At 40.1% G+C, this 22,846-nt stretch overlaps 2 protein-coding genes across 2 annotated transcripts; both read right to left on the bottom strand.

Annotated features, from left to right (window-relative positions):
* Positions 1 to 2,273: 2,273 nt before the first annotated feature.
* On the bottom strand, positions 2,274 to 5,690 carry cbx3a (chromobox homolog 3a (HP1 gamma homolog, Drosophila)). The gene is made up of 5 exons (XM_026347741.1): positions 5,541 to 5,690; positions 4,717 to 4,868; positions 4,333 to 4,489; positions 3,045 to 3,139; positions 2,274 to 2,887 (listed from the first exon to the last, which is right to left on the bottom strand). The coding sequence occupies exons 2-5, from the start codon at positions 4,860 to 4,862 to the stop codon at positions 2,761 to 2,763; spliced, it is 525 nt and encodes a 174-aa protein (XP_026203526.1). The 5' UTR covers positions 4,863 to 4,868; positions 5,541 to 5,690; the 3' UTR covers positions 2,274 to 2,760.
* A 381-nt stretch (positions 5,691 to 6,071) lies between these two features.
* Positions 6,072 to 12,137, bottom strand: nfe2l3 (nuclear factor, erythroid 2-like 3). The gene is made up of 5 exons (XM_026347680.1): positions 11,254 to 12,137; positions 9,393 to 9,470; positions 8,804 to 8,917; positions 8,183 to 8,633; positions 6,072 to 8,074 (listed from the first exon to the last, which is right to left on the bottom strand). Exons 1-5 carry the CDS (start codon positions 11,758 to 11,760, stop codon positions 7,299 to 7,301), a joined length of 1,926 nt encoding a protein of 641 aa, XP_026203465.1. The 5' UTR covers positions 11,761 to 12,137; the 3' UTR covers positions 6,072 to 7,298.
* Positions 12,138 to 22,846: the final 10,709 nt, after the last annotated feature.

Below are 22,846 nucleotides of genomic sequence, written 5' to 3'. Positions count from 1 at the left end.
TACACTGCAGAGAGCAAACGACTGTCAGTGAGCATTGTTGTGTAAGGGTATTTGGTTTATTTAAAATGTGATTTCTTATTCTAATATTTGTATTTGTTGGCAGTCAGACAATTGTGACTTGTTTTTCTTCTTCCTGTCTCTGCATCCAGCTGTAACAACAGGTCCTGCTCATGGCACATGCTTGAAGCAACCCTGCAGACAGACAATCCACTGCTCTAGCAAAGCATAAAATAGAGGCATAGTCAGTTCTGTGCTTTGCGGTGGACTGTGGTTTAATTAGGTTCATTAACACAAATCCAACAACAAATCCACTGCTACTGTTATCAAGCCATTGACAAATTTAGGACTGTACGTCAGGGCAGGTTATGATATTCACATACTTTCAAATGCAATTCAAGAAACTCAATCCTGTTTCAGTTTATCCTTTCAGGTGCCAGCCTTTCAACTAAGGAGCAGTGCTGCGACACCACTGGGAACTGTTCATGGGGATGCAGAGGTTTTGTGTACGCAAGCAGGAAGTTTCACCCCAAAGAAAACTTAGGCTACAGTTTTTTTTTTTTCAATTCAAGACCGCACCTATCAGAACGCAATGGGGGGTAACTACAAAAGCTATGTGGTCAAATGAGTCTCAGATGACCTTGGCAAGTGGTTTGAGTGATTGGATCACATCGCATGGGTGGTTCTTCACACTTGTATTGAACCCTGATGACTTGTGATCCAATCACCCAAGATGCGTTTCAAAACAAATTGGAGTCTCTCTCCCCTCCATCGCGGACATTTACACAACACATCCGCAAAGCTAGCTGCATTGTGGACGACCCCACCCACCCACCCACCCCTCACACCCAATCTTCACACTTCTGCCATCAGGGAAGAGGTTTCGGAGCATTCGGGCTCTCACAACCAGACTGTTGAAAAGTTTCTTCCCTCAAGCCATCAGGCTCCTCAACACACACACAACAAACTGAACTGAGCACACAACATGTCTTTATTTTGCACAAATCATTTCAACTTGCTGTTCTTGCACATAATTTCCACCATCGTTTTTACAGTACAGTTCTGTTTTTGCACTGTCTTCAGACGTCTGTCTGCACTTTTTCTTTGTTTTCTTGCACTGTTTGCACTAGGTTGCACAGGATGCACTTTACGTGGCTAGGACAACTTAGCAGTCCTCAGGTCCATGTTCTGTCTTGTTAATGTCTTATGTAGCACCATGGTTCTGGAGAAACGTTGTCTCATTTCACTATGTACTACTTCAACTATATGTGGTTGGAATGACAATAAAGCTTCTTGACTTGACTTGACTTGAACAAAGTGTACACAGAGTCAGTGTCTGTCAGGTTCTGCACATTTCAGACCCTTATGATTTGAATTCTTCTATGACTTATAGTCCCGTCTTCATGTGCAGGCTTTAGTTATATTTGAGCTGTATTTTAATAGGAAATCTTGTTCATTTTTGGATTAACTCTTTCTTAACTTAAGTCACTGCAAACCTGTGTTATCTTAACATTTTGAAGTTTTACCACGGTTTAGTATTTTTTTTATAATAAAATGTGGCTTCCAAATTTATGTCCTTTACAAGACACAGTCTGTTGCAGAGAGTTTGACACTGCAAAAAACAGTATAGCAGAAAACAGTCCCAATGTTTATCTAGGGGTATATCATTGCTGCTTTGTGGTTAATTTAAACCACCACCTATGTGTTTAGTTTCACTTTTAATCCAGCATTAAGTTGCCAAGTATCGCATAACATATACATTTAGTCGTCAGCCACATTTATTCACGCAGATAGTCTGATCACCCAGCATTCTGCTTGTAAATACTAGTGGAATTAACTTTATTTTGATTTAAGAAATAAAAATATTCTTCCTGTCCTCAGGGTTTTCTTCCAAATATTCTGTTAAACAAAATTTACTATATAATTTTGTTTGTTTTGGCCACTAAAGCTGGCTTGCTCCCTCATTGTGGACTTCAGTGGTGTGTTCTCTGCACCACTGCAGAAGGAGCCTTGCCACCTGTTGACATGGCTGCTGATTGCTAATGTCAGACGTTAGAGATGGTGAAGCACTGAGTTTGATGATACTAAAAGGTGTAATTGGTTTGGAAATTATTTAATCAAAAGTAGCAATGCCACAGTAGGACAATGTGTATATATTTAGAAAACGAAGTATATTCATGTCTTGTTACGCTGATTAACTACAGTAATCATATTTTGTCTGAGCCACAAAAATATACTGTAACCTTTATCGAACACCGCTTCATAAACTCCTTAAAGGGCTGCAACTAAATTTGGTCACATAAAACCTTTATTAGAACTTCAAAGAATATTTACAGACCGTATACAAAATGCACTTTGAACAAAAGATTAGTGGAAAGAAAAAAAACAAAAAAAACAAACAAACTAGGAACTTATGAGATTGACATGGTGATTCATGAAGTGAATAAACACTTGACAGTAACACCTCATTTAGACTTTACTAAATGTGACCAGCTATGAACACATGCAGTGGTGAGTTTAATCAAAACATATGGCTTTACATTAATCATAGTGATACTGGAAGAATAATTTCTTATATCACAACACCATCACCTGCTCTCTCACAATCAGTTCAGCTAATATGTACAACAATGTAGCACTCCTTGCCATACAATTAGAGTCTTGAAACGTCTTAAAAAATAACTAAGACAGCTAAAACAACAAGTCAGCAAGTCAGAGGAGAAAATTCAGTCCTGAGGAAAAGGGAATAGATGCTACAAGGGTCTACTGAGCTTCATCTTCTGGACAAGAATGCCATGTCAGTCTCTCCTCGTAGAAGGAAATGACCACCTGAGGGCAGCGGGTGTTTGCCTCACAAGCTGGGACCAAATCTGCTTCATCCGAGTCTTTCCTACAGAAAAATGGCACAGAGGGGAAAACGTCAAAAACTTTCATTATATAACTAAATTAGGGGTGGGGGTTTCTGTAACAATAAAGTTGATGCAACAAAATTACAGTATCAGCAAAACTAATAATGGTTTTACTGATGGGAATAGTGTTGTACCCACCATTTCATCAGGAACATCAACTCCCCACTACTGTCTGTTGCACCAATGATGCGCTCTGGTTCAAGGTTCCTAGCAAAGCCACGTGGTTTCTCAGTCTGTAAGTTGTAACGACAAAACATTTGAGCCTAAACAAAAACTCAGACAGTGATTCATGTATTTCTTTTCTAGACAGTATAGACCCTTTTACAGTTAAGAGACACTGTGACATATGTTGGTGGACAGGGCATATGTGGAGGGAAATCAACATGTTTGCTGAAACTGACTATTTGTTGGCCTATATTTGAACAATGACTAAACAAAATACAATTTTATTTAAATATGTACGGTCACTCACTCTATGGGAAGTGTTGAAAAGTTAACATTAAGCAATGGGAACAGATTTCCAGACCATTAAACAATCACTATATGATGACCTACTGTGGCCAAACATTAGAGGCCTACAACTACATAACTTACAGATGTCATCTTATTGTATTGATGGATGCCACAATATTTTGGCTCTAATTTTAAGTTGAATCCTATGCCAACTGATGCTGCCAGAAAAAAAATATAAGATAATAGACTGATCAGTCTTGTGTGATCACCAAAAATATTCAGTGCAAACTTCACATCAGGTAAGGTTAAATATTGCCTGTTGTAGTCGGATTTGTGCCAAAAAACGACTAACCTTAAAAGGAATAATGTTACGTTAGATGATTTCAATCTTAACTTTCAAAGCACATTAGCTAAAGTAAGTTAACAATTTCCTTTTACACGGAGTTTGTCTATTCTGATTAATGTTGGGTGGCCCCAGCAAACTTTTAGCCACATATCCACAATAAATACATATCCAGACAATATTTATCTTCACCTGATATGAAGTGTGCACCACAAACAAACATTTTTTGATTACTGCCTTAATACAATTTTTCAATTGTCTTTGCTTTTTTGTTTTTTTTAAACATCAGTAGCAGCTGGTATAAAATAAAACTTCAAGCTAGAACTATTATGCCTTTGATTCTGGCACCCACTTATAGCATTTTTGGTAATTTATGCAGCCTGGAGTGAATATGATCACTTTGAGTTTTCCTGTTTTTCCTCTAGCTAACGCTGTGATATAATCATGATGGTGCTTTTCTCCAGCTTCTATGGCTGTACAGGTCTTGACATGGATCATGTGAAAGTTTTGAGTGAGCTTTCAAGCAAGAAGCTTGATTATGAACTACAGAAATAATACATGTGTGAAGCATTCCCACTTCTCAAACAAACTACTGGTTGGAGTTGTATTGGAGATTATTAGTGAACTCACCACATCTTTCTTCTTAGCATCAGTCTCTGGCTCATCTGTTGATGCCTTCCTTTTAACGGGAGCTGGTTTCTCCTTAATGTTCTTCTGCGATTCCAAAAACGCAGAGATCAGCTCTGGACAATCTAGGTTCTCTTCAGGCTCCCAAGTATTGTCAGCACTATAAGAGTAGAAGAGAGGCGTCAACATTTGCATTTCTACATATCCCTTGACACAGATTTCCATTAAGAGAGATGCCAACACTATGAATAACTTTAAAAACAAGCTTGAATGCATAACTGCAGTTTCTTCATGCAACCATAATGACTACGGACACAAGCACAGCACAACCCCATACCAGGGAAGCACTTCCAGCTCTGCAGGGGGCGGGTGTTCCAGGCAACTCACTCTGTAAATCCTTTCCACTTCAGGAAGAACTCTACTTTTCCATTGACAACACGTTGGTCGAGTACTTTTTCTACAACAAATTCTTCAGGCTCATCCTGCGTCTCCTGAGCATCCTTCTTACTCTTGGTGTTTTGCTTCTTGCCCATTTTGTGCTGTGAAACGACAAACATGAGACTTTTTAGGTTTTGGCCACATGTATCATTGTCGCCACATATGATGGAGCTGATGACACCACCTCAAGCGAAGAGTACAACGCACAGGTCGATGGCCTTTGCCCAAAATACACTGGAAACTGGCCAGGAGATAAGGTTAGTCATGCAGACTAGCCAGCGTGCTAACTGTAGCTGAAATCATTTTAGGCCCGAGTATCAGAACATTTACTAGGACACCTGCAGTGCAAAGTTAAATGCGTTAGTGTGAAGACACAACTTAAAGCACACTCCAGTCATTTTTACATGTTAACAGTTAGCGCTAGCGTTAAGGAGGCGTAGGATCATGCTAATGTAGCCAAGCTAAAAACATTCAAAGAACATTTACAGGAAATATAACTAAATCCTCAAAATAGACGTTCGTGCTTTTAACTTTAGCTTACTTTAACACGACTTTACCATGCAATGCATTAGCATACACTGGCACAACCCTCTTTTAAGCAGGTTTCAACAGTATGACTAACGTTACCGCTAGCTGTTGGGGTAACTTCATGACTCACTCTGCGTAGCTCAAACTCCGTTGGCCACTAGGTGCAGCTCGTAAAACAGAACAATTGAGAACTTGCTTGCTAAGTGTTGTATGATGCTACCGTTGCGTTATTTCTGCATACGTACCCTTTAAAGAACAGGTATGATTGAAAGATGCCTCTTCGCCACGCGGTCTGCCTCCTCTCTATCTTTTGTGTAGGACGGGCGCCAAGCTAATCGCGGGGCTTCTACGGAGGCCTGGAAGGGAAACGCGTCCCTTTCGCTCTGCTCTCACCTTTCAAATGCGGAAACATAAAATACCTCCAAACATGACCTGCTCTTTTATTTGGAGTTTGGGATGCTCGAGCACGTTATTTCTCAAAATGTGATGGTATGCATAACTTTTCAAAAAGCCCCCTAATATTAGTAAGCCAAGGTATAACTTGATCGTGTGTTCAGACAGGGAGCAGCTAATCGAGAAAGAAAGAAGAATGACATGGAGACGTTGTTTTTAATCAGATAGAACAATGTCTGCAATGTAAAACCCCATCACCCCCAACCAAAAAGAAACATTTACCCCCAGCAACCAACAGATGCAAATGAATACAAACTTCAACCCTTATTCAAGCTAATAATAAATACAAATTTGTGTTGAACTGATGGGAAATTCTTCTTGAGTTGGTTCAGAAAGTAATTTATTCACCTTTCTTAATTTAACTTAGCTGACAGTAAAAAGCAGTGGGAATGAGTAACATGGCAATCTGTATCAAGCATTTCATTCTCAGATAATTCCCAATATGTAAAGCAAAACATCCAAACAGAATTCCTCTATTAACTAGTTAGTGATTTTTTTTTTTTTAAATATGGGATGGCATTAGTATATTAAGGGCATTTTTACTAATAGAGGATTTTTAGCTAGTGCAAGTTACTAAAAAAAAACTTTTTTTTTTAAACCAAAATCTAAAATAATAACAAACTAAGGCCTGAGGTAGAACACACTCTTGTCAAATAAACTACTCAAAATTCAAGGGGATACATAATTGTGCTTTCCAATAAATGACAGCCTTATAAACACATTTTATTATGTGCATATGTGGCTCATGTATACACACACACACAACCCAAACACTTATCAAAAGCAAATTAAGGCCTTGTCAGTTTAATCATTGGTATATTGTAGGTCATCAACACACAGGGGAAAAACAAGAAAGATCTCTCTTTTTTAACAATTCAGTTCAAATTTCTGCTCATCACACACAACCTCAAATATCTTAAAGAAACCTGTAAATTTTAGATGGTTAATCTCCCACTATTTTTACCACTTTAACTTTATCAGTATGAAAGAAAGATACTGCTCTTGACAGTCTCATGATGTTAAGGAACCTCAGAGACTTTAATAAATACAATGTTTAAACCATTTCCTTATATTGGATAGGCAAATAGTGAGAGGGAAGATTAAAAGAAAATAGAGTCCTCCTCCTAGATTTGTATCCATTAACACTTCTGGACATGTTGATTTTTGGACATGTCTAGTCTCTATGCTTGTTTGTAAAAAAAAAAAAAAACAAACAAAAACAATAAAACTCAATGAATCTTAACAGGCACAAAGAAAGACGAATAACCTGCAGTTTAGCTGTTAACTTAAACCACTTTTGGTGCCCCATCAATCTTTCATAAGCAAATAATGTCCAGTGCGTACGCTACATTTTCCACATTTTATTTACAGAAAATGTTTATTTATGTCAAGTCTGTCTTTTCCTTTTGCAGTTTTTGCTGATTTAGGCTTCCCATTGTGGTGAATCCACACGCACCGTTACAAAAGGAGATCCCATAACCAGAGTCAGGCAAGAAATTTCAGCAATCTCCAAACACCTGAAAGTTAAAGTCTCAGCTAGCAACAATGCATTATTGCTTTTTCTCTTTTTTTCTTTTGTCTGTTTTGTTCGCAGTTGACGTTGAGACAGCAGGCCGCCTTACAGGCTGAACTACAACCCTTCCATTAGCCCCGCACTGCAGGGTGAATCTTTCTGGGTTCAAGGGCTGTCCTGACTCATCCCTCAGCCGGGCAAGGACATCTCTGGTCAGCTGCTCGATCTGCTGGCCCACAGCACCCATTGTTTTGGCTGTTAGCTGTTTCTCCCTCAGTAACCTGTCCCTCTGAGCTTGCAGCTGTTCCACCTCCTCCTGCAGCCCTGTGATGGCATCTAGTTTGCGCTTGCGACAGTTTTGTGCCGCCAATTTGTTCTTCCCCCGCCTGCGGATGTCCCTCAGGAGTGCCACCTGCTCTGGGGTGAAACCGTGACTGTCAAGAACTTCCAGAAACTCCTCCACAGGCATGTTGACAATCTGCAGGACAGAGAATGGGATGAACATGGCACGGGCACGCAGCTCATCTCGACTCAGCTCCCTCTCTTCCGATCTTGCCCCACTGTCATCACTGAAAGGCTCCTCATGGATGCCTTTGTGGGAAAATGTTACTGATGGGGGACTGAAGAAAGCAGTAGATGAGTAGCTGTGGTCATGCCACACACTCTCACTCAGATCAACAGGTGACCATGATGTGGTGTAGTCCATGATTCCTTTTGAAGGGACTGAATCCACCTCACTGCTGTAGCCTGTAGCTCCACACTCATCATCACAGTATGAGCTGGATGATGATGATGATGACATGTCAGACGACCCTGATTGCATGAAGAGTTAAGCGTATTATTGATTGTGTTAATATGAACAGAAAACTATTTATTTACTACATGCAGTATAAATATGTATATGTAGAGATGTGAACCAACCTGGGGAAACTGGACCTCCACAGCTGCTCTCCAGGGAGAGGCCAGAGTCAGAGTCCAAGTCCTCGAGGACCTGTGGGTCTCCATTCTGCAAACAACCCATCAGCTGGGTGTCCAGGCATTCCAAACCTAGCTGATTGATCTGGTCAAACACTGCCTCATCAAGACAGCCGCCCAGTGCACTCTGCGATGCACACACATTTCCGGTTAAGTTACATACTGAAGCAAACGGGAGAGCAGCCAGTCCTAGAGCCATCCCCGGTGAAGCGTCTGAATGTGAGGAGCCTGTGGATTCTAGCCGGAAGTAGTTTCTTTGTTGTTGAGTGACTCGTCCGGACTCAGCTCTCTCTGATGTGACACCAAAGGCTCCCATGTTTGCTACCATAGCATCATGCAAACTGACATCCTGGCTGATGGCGCTGATGTTTGTGTCCGTAACAAGTGAGTCCAAGTCCTACACATAAGACATATATTTTACCATATTCCAGATCATATTGGTACAATCAAACCATTCATAGTAACATAATGACTTTCCCTAGTCTATGCATTAGAACGTTTAAAGAAACGTCATTAAGCTTTATGTAATTATCAGGCATCTGTAATGAACATGACAAGACAACTTACATCAAGGTCAGTGACAGACAGGGAAAGTAAACTGCTCCAATGCTGGTCAATATCGACTGTGGGAAAATGGTGGCGTGGTGGGTCAGAAAGTGCTGGGATGCTTTCTAGTAAATTCTGAAAAAGAATTTAAAAAAATACAAAGGATTAATAAAGCATTAATAAAAATGTTACAAAGGTTATGCCTCAAATGTGAATTAAATTTTAGTACAGTATTTGTATCAGTATGGAAGTGTGAGGGGGAAAGTTAACAAGGCAATAATTGTATTCTTAGATGCTTTAAAACCCATCTGTATAGATTATTAAGATAATTAACTAACATATAAAGATATTCCCTTTATGACACAGTAATTATTGTGCTTTAACAGTTCTAATCTTACATGTGTTACTAACATTGTGTTGTCAAAGACTAGCATAACGTGAGTGATGAAGTCAAGTGACAATGTCCTTTATCTCACATAACTGTAAATTCTAAATGTACATTATATATATTGACAACCGCTGTAGTTTGTAGATTAGATTTACTTTTCAGAAAAGAAAAACTGATTTGTGCTAAATTTTCAAGAGTATAAAGCAACAAACAGGATCATACTTCTTGTTCCAGTGTGGAACTGTGAGCCAGCTGGGTAACTGCAGCAGGTTCCTCCTCTTTAACTTGAACATCACTCTCCTGGTATGACAAAGTAAGGCAGGTAAAGAGAAAGGGGAGACAAAATTGAGAAACCTGTTTCTGTGATGTTTCTTAGTCATTCAGGTGAAGTTATCTGCAAGTTGAATCATGGCAACTGGACTTCTTTCTTGTTAGGTCGAAATGTTTCACTACTTACCCAAGTAGCCATGACTCCAGTTGCCATGACTTAACTTCCAGATGATGGATTTGTTAGCTTGCATCCAAAGAACTTAAAGGTTTGTTTTGTAAAGCAGTTGTTGTAACTCCAGAAATAACTTCAGCAGCATTTATTGTCCTGCCAACTGTGACCTGTATGTATGTGGGCTAGTATATTTATGAATTGAATTGGGCCTAAACCATTAAAAGGGTCTTTCTATATAATAACAGACTGATTACCCAGAGATGGCCTAACCCTGTTGTAAGACACTCTTGGTACATCAAGTACATAATTTAATGTGGGTCACCAGTTGTCTGCCATAGACACAATATTTTACTTTTTTATTACTACACAGGATCAGATTATTATTTGCCATGCCTGCTCTCTAAAATTATGTGTATTGGGTTTCAAAAAGATAATGATTGGTGAATCATGTACTTGTACATTAATGCCAGAGGCAAAAATAAGAGTATATGCTACACCAGTTCTGCCGTGTCTGAGCTTGTTGACTTCTAGAGAAGAAGCTGTTCCAGCTTGACCTGCTTAGTGAATGCAGATAGTTCTAGTCTATGACTACAGCTGTAGTCCTCTCTTTTGAAATATTGTATTTCCGCAAACCACATCTTGTCCTACAAGTAGTTAAGCCCTACCTTGTACTGCAAAATAGGCAGTAGTAAATAATAAGATGTGTCAACATCACACTATCCATATGAATAAAAACCATAGTATGGTGGTAGTATTCATGAATGGACCACCAATTTTGTGTAAGCAAATATGGTGTGGGTCTAAGCCTCACTTCTCCACCTCTGAAACCCCACAGTTGGCGGTTGAATCCGAAGCAAGGGATACAGTTACACCATTGGCAACATCAACTGCCCTCAGGACGTAACATTCACCAAGCAGCTGTTTCTACCCTTATCTAGAAAAACCAGATCACTAAAAGAACTGAATGTAGACGTTTGTGTGCGCGATTATAGTCTTTAAATTATAATCACAGTCATAGATCAAAGAGGGCACAGAGTATAAAAAAAGCATGTTTTTTTAAAAACAGCAAGTTGATGAACCTCTTTACAAACTAGTGATCAAATGTCCTGGGTCTTATTAATGAAGTTATTTCTATTGTCCCAACTAAAGAGAGAGGGCTTTGTGCTACAACTTCCTTAGTGATGGGGGACAGGTGCAGTAGACAGGTAGCGAAATACTTGTGACGCCTTACATCAAACCAAACTGTTCATAGAAAACAATTACAGTGCACCAGTTAAGCACGATTAAAACTGAGTTAGCAAATTCCAATAATGATTATGTATGCATGTCACCTGCATCAATGCAAACACTGCCATAGTAGAGTCATACAAAGTCAAAAAGAATGCACATGTCCAGTGTCACCAACAGGTTATCACAACATCTTCTCTTGTTCCCTGGTGCACAAGGAAATGTTACAACGTAATAAGTTGCTGGATCAACATTATTTTATAACATGGGTTGGTGCTGCTAGATAGCTAGTGATAGCATTAGCTGTTTTGTTAACCACGGAGGATGTTTTCATTCTGGCAGCCAAGCTTTTTTTTTTTTTAAATTCATGTCAATTAGCAGCAAAGTCTGCTCAGCTTTATGATGCACACTTGCCTGTTTAAGAAACGCTCCAGTGGTACAAGGCCCCTGTTCCTGTTCCTGTTCAGGGGTCGTTTGACGAACCTCTTGGTCACTGTCTGGCAGGTGTTCACAGTCATCCCTGGCTTCGTCCCCGGAGCTTTCTAGCTCTGTGGTGGTGTCAGTGCTGTTGCTGGTTGAAGGCCCACACTCAGCCTTGTCAACGGCAGACACTTGGTGCACCAGCCATGCGCTCAACTGTGTGGGGAACCGCGGGGAGCCCAGGTTCCTCACCTCGTCTAGTAGCCGGCGACTTGCAAAGAAATAGTCCAACTCGGGACATTTTGGGTGCACACCGTATCCGTCTCTCAATATATGAAAAGGTGTCTGGATGTAGGCTGAGCTGGGACCCAAGTTGATATCTATCAGAGGCGTATAATAGCCGCTTAAGTAGCTGTCGATATCCACACGAACTCCAACCAGACTGAGTAAGATCGTTAACTGAATCAGGCCTTCTGTGAAGTATTTTTTCGCGATTTGCATTTTTTTTTAAGTACTTTCAGAAGTGCAGATAATTGCGAAACCCTGACCCAACAGTTCCCCTTTCCCAAATGGACAAAGGAAAAGGCTTAACAAAAGAGCACGCCTTCCCCTGTCAGACAAAGAGGTCCGCCTGTACCGGCGAAATCGTTAGATGGCTATGCTAGCTGTTAGCAGTTAGCTATCAGCTTTAATTACCGGTTAAAGCAAACCTCTTGGCGCAAACATGGCGAGCACGTTTCACTTCTGTCCCTTATGGTGGAGAAGGAATTCGTCGGCGTGGCTGATCTATCAAAACCTTCCTGAGGTTGCTAATCAAAGTGAAAATGAAACATCTGTAGAGCCTAATGCTACTACCTTAGAGTGGTGCTGCTGAGGAAACTTCGGCGCAGATTTACATAACTCATGCAGATTGGAAGCAGGCGTTCACCGGAAAAGGCTGTGATTGGATGATAGGCATGTCAGTTATCATCGCGACCAATAGGAGTAAGGGATCGTCCCCCGAGTCTAACTGCTCACATTATTTACATGAATAACAGCACAAATAAACCCGATATAATAAATTATAGTATCACAAACATATGTAATAGAATAAAAAATATTGTTATTTGTAATATTATTTTTTTACATTCGGCCCTCGATTGATCCCACAGGGATTTGCCAAGCGCATGGTTCAGCTGCAGTTCCCGGACGTTTGTGCTACTGACCTGTATTTGCCATGTTTGTCCTACTGGTAAGTGACTGAATTACAGTTTGAACTTAAACTATGAACAACTCCCCAACAGAGAGATATGCCAACGGTGGAATTCTTATTATTGTAGTATTTCTTTTTATAAACCCTAGTTTTATGCAACTAATTATGTAATTATTATTGGGTTGCTTGTGTTCAAGAAAAGAATCCAAATAATTGTGGGAATTATTTGCTATTTATGTTTGTGATATTTGAATAAGAATGAGAAAGAATGTATTTTTATCCATCAAAGTTAAGTGTTAAATTAAATGAGTTCATCTCTGTACCATCTGATGGTAATGGTGACCTGACATGGTAATATAATGAGGTCAACTTATTATTTGGCCATTAAGCTCCTTTTGGCCATGTTTTTTCAGAGCTTTTGACACAATGAATCTTCTCATAATGTTATCAGATGTTGTCTGATGTTATCAGACGACATACATTGAACAAATAGGAGCTAGCACTGAGGAGAAAGCATTGTGTGGCATGTTTGTCTGTGCCCTGTTAATCTTTTAAACTTTACAATCATTATGAAAAGCCTGTGTCCGAAACAAATGACAGTCTCCAATATCGCAATCATAAACTTGCATGTTTGTATCAAGGAAGTATCAGATGGGGCAATTTTATAATACACACACCCTGATGCACAAAGACATATGTCTTTGGTCACACTAACACTTGTTTATAGCTAACTAGCCTTGAAGATAGAGATTAAAATAAAATGAAAAACAGTCACTGTTTGCACCTTTAGAAACCATTTATTGTAAAAGGAAACAATGAATTAGATACACTTTGCTATCAAATTAAAAGACACAGCTTATATATAATGAATGCATAGAAATGTGCACTCTATATAAAACATGTATTCTGCAAAGATTTGTGCTTTTGTGCTTTTGTGTTATGACTGACTGACTGAAGTTTTCTGGTTTGGATCTAAATATTCTCAGTAGTACAGTTACAGTTAATTGCTCTACAAGTAAAGTAAAAATAAAAATACTACAGTGTAAAAATGTTACATTGTAAAAGTAGTTATTTGGAAGTCTGGGACACAAAAAGGAACTACAGAGTAACTTTTAAGAAATGTCTCTTTTGTGGTGGTGATATCAGTTTTTCTTAATTCAACCATCAGAAAAAATTGCAAAGAGAAAACCAAAACTTTCCAAAAAGAAATGTTGTTGTTGAGCCAAAAGGCTACTGGAAAAATGTGTTTCTAATGTAGCACATTTTAGCTAAAATGAAAAGCATTGTGTTTGGCTATGACTAAATATTGCATTCAGGGATAACACATCTAATTTGTTAAACATGGTGGTGGCTTTACCATGATTTGGGCCTGCTTTGCTGTCCTTGAATCAGGACAGCTTGCCATCATTGCGAGAGGTATGAAGCAAATTCTACAGGAAAATGTGAAGGTATAAGCCATAAAGTGAGGAACAACAGAAAGTGGATCATCCAGCAAGACAATAACACCCAGTTGTTCTACCAAAGAATAATGAAAGTAGAAGAAATTTAATGTTTTGTCCAAGTCCTAACTTATACATATGCTCTGGAAGGAGGCAGGCAGTTTGTGCAAGAAAGCCTATCAACATCCCTTAACTGAAACTGCCCTGTGAGGAGGCATGGGCTATAATCCTTCCAGCTGCAGTCGTTGGTCTCTTCAAGGCAAGCACTTGCATGATTTTACAAATGAACTTCATTGTTGATCAAGTAAACATACAACAGAAATTCTGAGCTTCTGGAAATGTCACATCAGTTGGCCTAACTTAAATAAATGTGTTGTTTAGATATTACTTTATTGTTTGAAATGGTAATTCTGAGTAATCAATATTAAATAAATGGTACATTTAAAGTAAGTTATCAAGTCAAACTGAAATGTAAGTGTACTGCACTATATTATACCTTTGTTAACACAAAATACAACTCATTCACTCACAGGTTAATTTTAAACAAGGTTAACTACTTAGAATTTTCAGTGCACAACATTAAAACTAATTGTAATTGTAACTTATTGATGCATCTCTTCCACTATTCCCCATTCTTACTCATATCTTCAACACATCTCTGAAGCTGTGTGTCCCCTCTATCACAGGACTAGGCATGTCACTCTGATGTCTTTGACCAACCAATGTTAACCCACCTTAAAAAAGTCCTGCTGAACTGCCTGGAATTTGCTTGCATCATCCAACATCAGTGGATTTGATGCAGTAAATAAGGCATCAAATCCACCAAAACATCAACTCTCCAGGGACATATGATTCTGTTTGCACACCTCAGCTTGGCATTCAACATCATCATCCCAGATGTCCTCTAGTCCAAACTTAGCCAGCTGACTTTGCCAGTCTTTATTTGTCAGTGAATTGCAAACTTCCTGATACATGGAAGCAGCTGATGAGGCAGGGGAAACTCGTATCCACTACCTGGATAGTCAGCACTGGCTTCCCACAGTGATGTGTGATCCCCCCACTGTCTTTCTTGTTCTGCACCACTGACTACACCCTAGGAGACCAGTTTATTAAGCTTCTGAACTTTGCAGACAAAACATCAGTTATCAGCCTTATTCCAGACGGTAATAAGTCTGCACACAGTCAGGAGCTGGAACAGCTGGCCCTCTGGCGGAGTCACAACAATCTGTAGCAGAACACATTCAAAACTGTGGCGATAACATTGGACTTCAGGCTGCCTCCTCCGCTGCAGTCAACAGCGCTGACCAGAGAATTTCCCTCCTGTGCCACCCTTCCTTGCACTTTTACAAACTATTAACTTGAAAAACTAAACATTGTATGTTGAACTACGACTGTGGAAGGAAAGTGCTAACTTTACTGAAGTTGTAAGCACTCACTTCCAATGTACCATGTAGACATTTTAGCATTTTAACCCTAAAGGACAAAAAGAGATGAAGTGCTACAATGATCAGAAATTGCTGAAGGTCAGCACTTAAACGTCATTTTTACAATCCATCCTTTGTGCATAGAGTCAACTAAAAAATGCATCCCTATCCACATAGTTTAGAACTACAGGGTAAACTGGGTTACGTCACTGTCTTAATTGCATATTTCCATGTTGTAATTCTGGAAAAAACTAAGCCACATGTCAAACATACACTGAATCCTGAGTAGTTTTGCATGACTCCTCCACCATCAATGGTGTGAACAGTTTGATGTGAGGTTCATTTTAATAAGCTGATTGTTCTTTTGCTGTGTTTATATAGTGCTCGCTGTCGTTGATAAATTCATACTTTAAATATACATGTGTCTATATGTGCACACATTTACAGAGAGAACAGGATTGGCTACAGGCTTCAAGTTAATCTAGAGCTAGTCTAGAGTCTGCTGGAGGCTGATACAAGGGTGTCAGTAAACTGGCTCAACTGCGACACTTGCTGGTCATTAGTGGTACCTATAATGATTAACCACCAAAAAATGTTTTCCACTGCTGACATGAAATTAAGACATTTATTACAAAAACGTGATAATCAATCAATCAGTCAGTTGACGTAACGTATGAGTACCGTATATATGCTATAAAAGAAAATAATTCTAATCACATAGGGTGAAATTGCTTCATCGTATAAATGTAAAGTGAGAATAAGTCTTTATACTGTACTGCCCAACTATGGAATATGGATGCTGTAATGGATATATTCTGTGCAATACACAGATTGTACGTGACATTGCTATATATCGATCATCGACTAAACTATAGGAACAATAACGAGTGTGTATAACAGGTCTAGTTCACCCCAAGGTCAATACACATTATTTAGGCCAGCTTGACTGCCTGACCAGCAGATATGTGAACATTTCTGGAGAATGGTCCCAAATAGTGCAGACAAGTGAAACGCTTATCTCATAATTACACTTCATTTAAGACGCAGCTGCAATATTGTTCCAGACCCAGTGCAATACAGTAACATCGGATAAGACTTGACTACCACCAGGGTATGTTTTTGCGTTATAGCGTCCTAATCTGTGTATGCTCTGCGTCAGACTCTTGCAAAGCTACATCAAACACCTCTCCAAAATCACAAGTGACATTTGCGGTCCGTCTCAAGCTTTACACATCGACTTGGTGGCCCGGCAAAATCCAATCCAGTCTAAACGCTCCAAATCGCGTCGCCTTAAAAAGCTGTGAAGATTAATCTGCTCCGATTGATCTGACGCCAGCGTGAAGTCACTTGATTAATCCACAAGTATTTTCATAACGATGTGAAACACATTTAAATCAACTTTGTGAAGTTCTGACAGATTTATTGAGGGAGAGCCCTTAAATCAGCCACCGCGATACTCCCCGGAGGACGAAGCTGATTGGTGGAATTGTACGTGACGTGTGGAGCGGGGTAGTGCGCTTGCGCACAAACTTGGGAACCGCAAAGATTCACGGGAAGTCTGAGGGGACTCGGAGCAACTTCAATGGCACTATTTTGTTGTTGTTTTCAGTTCTTTTTTTTTTTTTCAGGGATCGCAGTGTAACCTCACCTTTAAACACATTTGCATTAAGACATCCAGAGTACTGACGTAGTGCACGTTATTGTTAGTCTTTAGTTGTTTTTATTAGGGAATTAGTTTGTAAGTCAGACATTAGGCTACTCCTGATGTCATGAGAAAGCCTATATGTAGTTCCAGCGTGCGTCTATTGACTGGTAACTCACCTGAACAAATTGTGTAGAGTGAATACATATTAGATAGATTAAGTAAGATGACTGAACTAGAAATTATTACATATTATAAATTGTATAGAACAATAATTAATGCTCTTAGAGGACTCGTGCTTGATGGATTAATAATAATAATAATAACATTTTTGCTACATTAATTTAATAAGTCGACATTTTATTGAAAATATTTTTTTCTTACGAAAGGTAAATTATTTATGAATAGTCTGAATTTTTTGAACGTCTGGTCAGTAAAAAAATATTCAACAATTAAAACTGTATTTATAACTGCCTAAAAATAAATCTAGCAGTTTCAGTTGCCTACATTTTAAAAACGTAAATTCTCATGAAAAGCCAAGTATCACAATTAAGATTAACTTTATCCGTAGAAATATAAAAAAACAATACCCTTTGTGAAAGATTTATAATGTATTTATAATATATTTGTATTCAATTCCTAGTCAAGCTACAACAAAATTATATCTTATTAAATAAAGCATAATTAATCTACAGTAATAATTAAAAATATACAAATATTTGAATGTGAAATTTACAATCAATTTATTTAAGTTATTTGACACTAGGTAATGTAAATGTAGGCTATTTACAGAGAGAGAGTGTGTGTGTGTGTGTGTGTGTGTCATCGGGCTCTGCTGCGGAGCTCCGTCCCCCAGAGAGCAAAACAATCGACTGGCCGCTCGCTGCCTCCAGACCCTATCGATGTTTGATTGACACCTACGTTCAGCCAATGAAACGAACGAACAGCAATCTGGCTTTCCCACTGGTCCACCGAGCCGTCTCTAACAGCCAATCACAGAGCGTGAATTGTGATCGCTGTCCTGGCCGACTCTGTGGCGCCCCGCAGCGGAGGCATATGGAAACAATTTTGCGTCGAGCTCACTCTCTGCAAATTGAGTTATAAAACTGAAAAATGCATTACGCTTTATTTCTATTCATTTTCACTGCAGCTCATGTTTAATGCTGATGGGCCGAGCAGACATTTCTACATGCGTCCCACTCTGTCTGCTGGAAACAGGACTGCTTTGTGTTTGTCCAGTTAACAGCGAGACTGCTTATTTCACCTTTTCTCTTTTTTCCCCATCATCATCAGTAATCTCTTACTGACAGTATTATAGGATTGCTCTTTTTATTACTACACTAAGGCATTTTTGCTACATGAGTTTTTGATTTTTATTCCCATTTTCAGTCTGTACCATGATAGAATTATGCAGTTGTAGATGGAGTCATGGCATCATGAGCCACAAGGTGGCGTGACAGTTTAAGTTTTGATGATCCTAGACCCTGACCTGAAGGTCATCAACCTCTCTGGTTCACTAATTGAAATGTTGCAGCCCTATAAGTTTCTTTGCTGTTTAACAAAATAGAGGCACAATTATGATCAGTAACTCACTCAGAATTATATACATTACAGAATTTTATGTATATATGACCTGAGTCCAGAGGCTGAGGGGCCAGAAGTGGGGAGAAGTGCTGAGAACTTTTTTTTTTTTTTCAACATGAGAAGCAGTTTGGGATTTGATGTCAGAGTCTGAGATGGCTGCCTTGATAAAGTTGGTCTGGCTCGTTGAGATTGGCAGCCTTCTCCTTGGAAAGGAAAACAGAAAGACCCTACATAAACAGAATGAAAATGGCCCTGACCGAGCAGAAATGTAGGAATGTATGATATGACCTGGTAACTTTGGAATAATATTAACTCAAACGTGTATGGCTCTCTCATACTGTATGTGCAACCCATCGTCTGCAGTGCTACAGAGATGGTGAAAATGAGAGTTTTAATTTTGCACATATTATTTGTGTGCCCTCATAAAGGATGTATCATTACAGGTCTATAATGCCTCTCTGCCTTTTTCTGTGCTTAAGCAAAACCTTCCAGTGTCCACTTTGTTCCTGTAGCTATTGTGTCTGCTTCACTAATGGACTCGCCGTATCCCCTTTTCCTCCCTCATTCTTCCCCTCCTTTTTCTCCTGTATCATATCCATATATTCCCTTGAGGGCTGATTAAAAGGCTTTCTGGCTGGGGTGAGGGGAAGAGAGAGGGGAGACAAAATGAGAGGGGGTGGTTGTGGCAGTGGAGAAGAGTGGTCCTTATTACCCCATATGTCTGGACAGAAGAGGGTGGAGTGGAGGTCTTCTTCCAGTTAATCAATAGAGAAACCATGCTTCTACTCTGTGTATGTGTCTCCCTCTCTCTCTTTCCGTGTCTCTTATTCCCTCCACCCTCAGACTCTCCCATTAGAGATAATGTGTCTGGTATTGACACTGTGGGGTCTGGGTACTATGACAGAAATACACTTCTGCTTCCATGTCTTCTTCTATGTCAAAACTCTGTGGTCAACAAAGCGACCTGAGTCATTTACTTGCTGTTTAAACAGGTTGACTGTGCTCTAAATCCTCTAATTGTTCTCCGTTTGCTGTGAGAGTCAGCACTGAATCAGTGCAAGTGATTTAAAAAACATGTCAACTTCTGTTTCTTCTGTGTCTGTCATTTCAAGTGTATGGAATTCTAACTGCTACATCATGTATAACCCCACTGCTATCAGTGAGGATTGCTCATATTTATTTTTCATATTTATGCTCTCAAGACTTCCTGTAGTTTTGTACTAGTGGTTTACTAAAGGCAGAGCTGTTTTGGGGGATTTCTGAGAAAGTGTATTTGTAGTTGAACAGTAGAAAGAGATCTCATTATAGAGAGTGTTGTGAGTGTGTCTGCTGGAAACCTGTTTACTTTTCTGTCAAGTATATTGATGTGCATAGAATGGTAGACAAAAAAAAAACATAATTATCAAATACATAATTGCACATAAAAATGATTCATTCAATTATCCTGCAAGACTAGACTGACTGGAATGAACCATTGTTGACTAGAGCTGGGGGGGATCCCTGTCTCCCCATGGCTGCCTAAGGGTCGTGTGGTTGTCGCTCTGCAGGGCCGCAGGGCTCCAGAAACAGAGCTGCAAACTTCTGAGAGATGCCTGGGGTTGCAGTGGGGAGAACGACCTCTGACCTCCCTGACTTGGTAACCCCCAGGGTCACCGAGGGAGGGACTGGCGCTATGGGGTGTAGGCTGTAATTGATGTGGGCAGAGAGAAAGGCCTGCAGGGGCTGCTTGAAGCAGAGAGAGTGGGAGGGATGTAAGGGAAACCTGAGGCCCCAGAAAGAGACAGGAGTGGGAGAGCTGATGAGGGCTCTGGTCTGTGTCCACGGGTCCATGGTGCATGGTCTGGATCCCGTGGGAGGTAGAGTGGCTGAGATGACAGTAGATCAGAGGCATGACTGTCTAAACGAAAGACTTATTAATTGGACTGACTGGTTAGCTAAACAGGAATGAAGCACAAAATATTGTATGATTTAAAAATTATATTACATAGTCTATTACGTGCAACAGCTTAAATTTCCTTTATGGCAAATCACATTAAAAGTCTTGTAAAAGCTATTTGGCAGACTGGTGGTTTATTAGATAAATGTCTATGTCTCATTTCAAATTCTTTTGGTCATTTTTTTTTTCATGTATTTCAATCCTTTAAACCCTTGCAAACCTTTGAAATAACCTGAGGGGGCTTCCGCTTGCATTCTGCAGTAATCACTAACATACTCTTTAAAGTCCTTTTTCCTGGACTGTGAAGCATGAGCCAAATAAGTATTTGCTGTTATGATAAGGCTGATTTATCCATATACAGACATGCAGCTAAATCGCTCTCCCCATTTGTGTTAGTTGTTAAAGAACCAAACCTTAGTTTTTGGCAGAAAGTCACAGTTGCTCTTTCTTCAGCTGAAGGTCAAAGGGCAAGCTTGAATTGCTGGGGTCTGGCGAGAAGGTGGGGGGCTGAGGGAGGCAATGGCTGACAGATGTTTACAGAGGCCTGACTGCACTTCTATGACCATAAGAAGGGAGCAAAGGTTTGTGTGTGGACGTGTGACCTTGTTTTATACCTTATTGCCACAACTACCACCAAAATCCCAGTGTATTCCATCACTACTGTAACACACACGTGAATGCTCCTCTTTGCTTTGGCACAAACACTGGCATTCCCTGTCAGTCTCCTTGCCCCCCTACCCCAGTCGGTAGGTGGGTGTGAGATCCCGGTACCATCCATCCCAGTGATTTCAACCTGCTTCAGTGTGAACTGATTCCCTGACTGCATGTCTTTCACAGTCACAGGATTCCTCAGCACTCCTTGTTCAAGTGGGCTGCTCTCAAGTTACTGGCAACCTGGTGCAGAACGTGTCAAAGCTGTTATTTTAGAGAGCTGGGGTGAGAAGAGGGAAAATGTGCATGATGTTTTCGAGGGAGTGAGATTCAGAGTTTCCTGTCCACATCATAGCACTCCTGAGGATTCTAGTCCTGTCATGGTGTCGAACATAAACATCTCTCAAAACCCTCTCAAAGCTATAAAGCAGTTTGGAGGTGCAGCGATGAAGATCTTTGCGGTTAATCCAGTCTGTGCGTTGGGTTGGCGGTCATCCGTAGAACTTGAGAAAGAATTCGTAATTCCCGCACACCTCTGGGGATTGAGATTATAGTGTTTTTCATTTCCTGATTGGAGTACAGTGAGTCAACTTTGAGTGTTGATAAATTCAAATAGCCTTAACCTGACCACGATTTAGGTGGAGATTGTGGAGAGGGATTTAGGAAGCTCACATTTTAATGATCATGACCCCTGATTTGCCATGTTCGACTAGGAAAAAATGGTCTTATGAGGGAAAAAACATTTGGCTCACCAGACCTCTGGTTCGTTAGGCCACTGAGACAGTGTAGCTTGCACAATTTCCACCTCCTGTATTTTAGGGTGGAAAAATAACAAAACAAACAAGCAAACTAAACCTCACTGGAAAATGTAATCACTCAACCAGCCAGATTTGCTCTACGCAGGGCTTTCAGTGCTATTCGGTAATGTGCATTCGAAATGTATCTAATTTCTCCTCCCAGAGATGGTAAAACAGGACCCCACAGTATGTGTTGTAAAATGAAATGAAGCGGAAAGAATGCCTTCCACTTCCATTGAAAGTGGTGAAACCTATGATGAAAATGAAACAAAATTATAATATACACTTGGAGATGATTTAAATGCATACAAATAGGGAAGGATGTTTCACAGGCCGAGGCAATCCAGAGTACTTGTGCTGCTATGTACTGTCCTTACAAACCAATTTGAAAGCGAAACACATCTAATGAATAGAGACAAAACTTCAAAAGTATTCATCTGCAGTTATTTAATGGTATGACTACAAAAGCACAGCCCTCCTCTCTTGTTTAAAGCAGTTGATCCCCATACCTAATACCCGTGATAGAGAGCTCCCCGGGTCTCTTCAGCGTTCATGAGTGACACTATTGTTGGAGTGAGAGGAGTGAGAGGAGTGCTGTGTGTGTGTGTGTGTGTGTGTGTGTGTGTGTGTGTGTGTGTGTGTGTGTGTGTGTGTGTGTGTGTGTGTGTGTGTGTGTGTGCTAGAGGCATGGTGCTGGTTTCACAGGACTGTGACTGGTGGCGTGTAACGCTGATGAAGAGTTCATCCAATCTGCCGCGTTCATGTCGGGAGAGCAGAGGGAGTGACCCCTATCCTCCCCAGACCTCTCGACCCCACAGCGCCGTCTCTGTTCTTCACTCGCCTCCCTCAGAGTCCCTCTCCCTCTGCTTTAAAACAAGCCGTGCATTGACACGGACAGTTACTGTATCTGTAGGCACACAAA

This window comes from Anabas testudineus, chromosome 11 (genome assembly GCF_900324465.2).
Source record: "Anabas testudineus chromosome 11, fAnaTes1.2, whole genome shotgun sequence".
Lineage (NCBI taxonomy): Eukaryota > Metazoa > Chordata > Actinopteri > Anabantiformes > Anabantidae > Anabas > Anabas testudineus.
This window is presented reverse-complemented; position numbering and strand designations above follow the sequence as displayed.

What these genes read in the sequence shown, in the direction of transcription:
- cbx3a (XM_026347741.1), bottom strand. Translation starts at nt 4,862, where the DNA reads ATGGGCAAGAAGCAAAACACCAAGAGTAAGAAGGATGCTCAGGAGACG. An exon ending in AAGTGGAAAGGATTTACAGA is followed by an intron (nt 4,490 to 4,716) that starts GTGAGTTGCCTG and finishes CTACTCTTATAG; the next exon opens with TGCTGACAATACTTGGGAGC. An exon ending in ATGCTAAGAAGAAAGATGTG is followed by an intron (nt 3,140 to 4,332) that starts GTGAGTTCACTA and finishes TACAACTTACAG; the next exon opens with ACTGAGAAACCACGTGGCTT.
- nfe2l3 (XM_026347680.1), bottom strand. Translation starts at nt 11,760, where the DNA reads ATGCAAATCGCGAAAAAATACTTCACAGAAGGCCTGATTCAGTTAACG. An exon ending in GTTCCACACTGGAACAAGAA is followed by an intron (nt 8,918 to 9,392) that starts GTATGATCCTGT and finishes ATTCTTTTTCAG; the next exon opens with AATTTACTAGAAAGCATCCC. An exon ending in TGTCTGTCACTGACCTTGAT is followed by an intron (nt 8,634 to 8,803) that starts GTAAGTTGTCTT and finishes TCTTATGTGTAG; the next exon opens with GACTTGGACTCACTTGTTAC.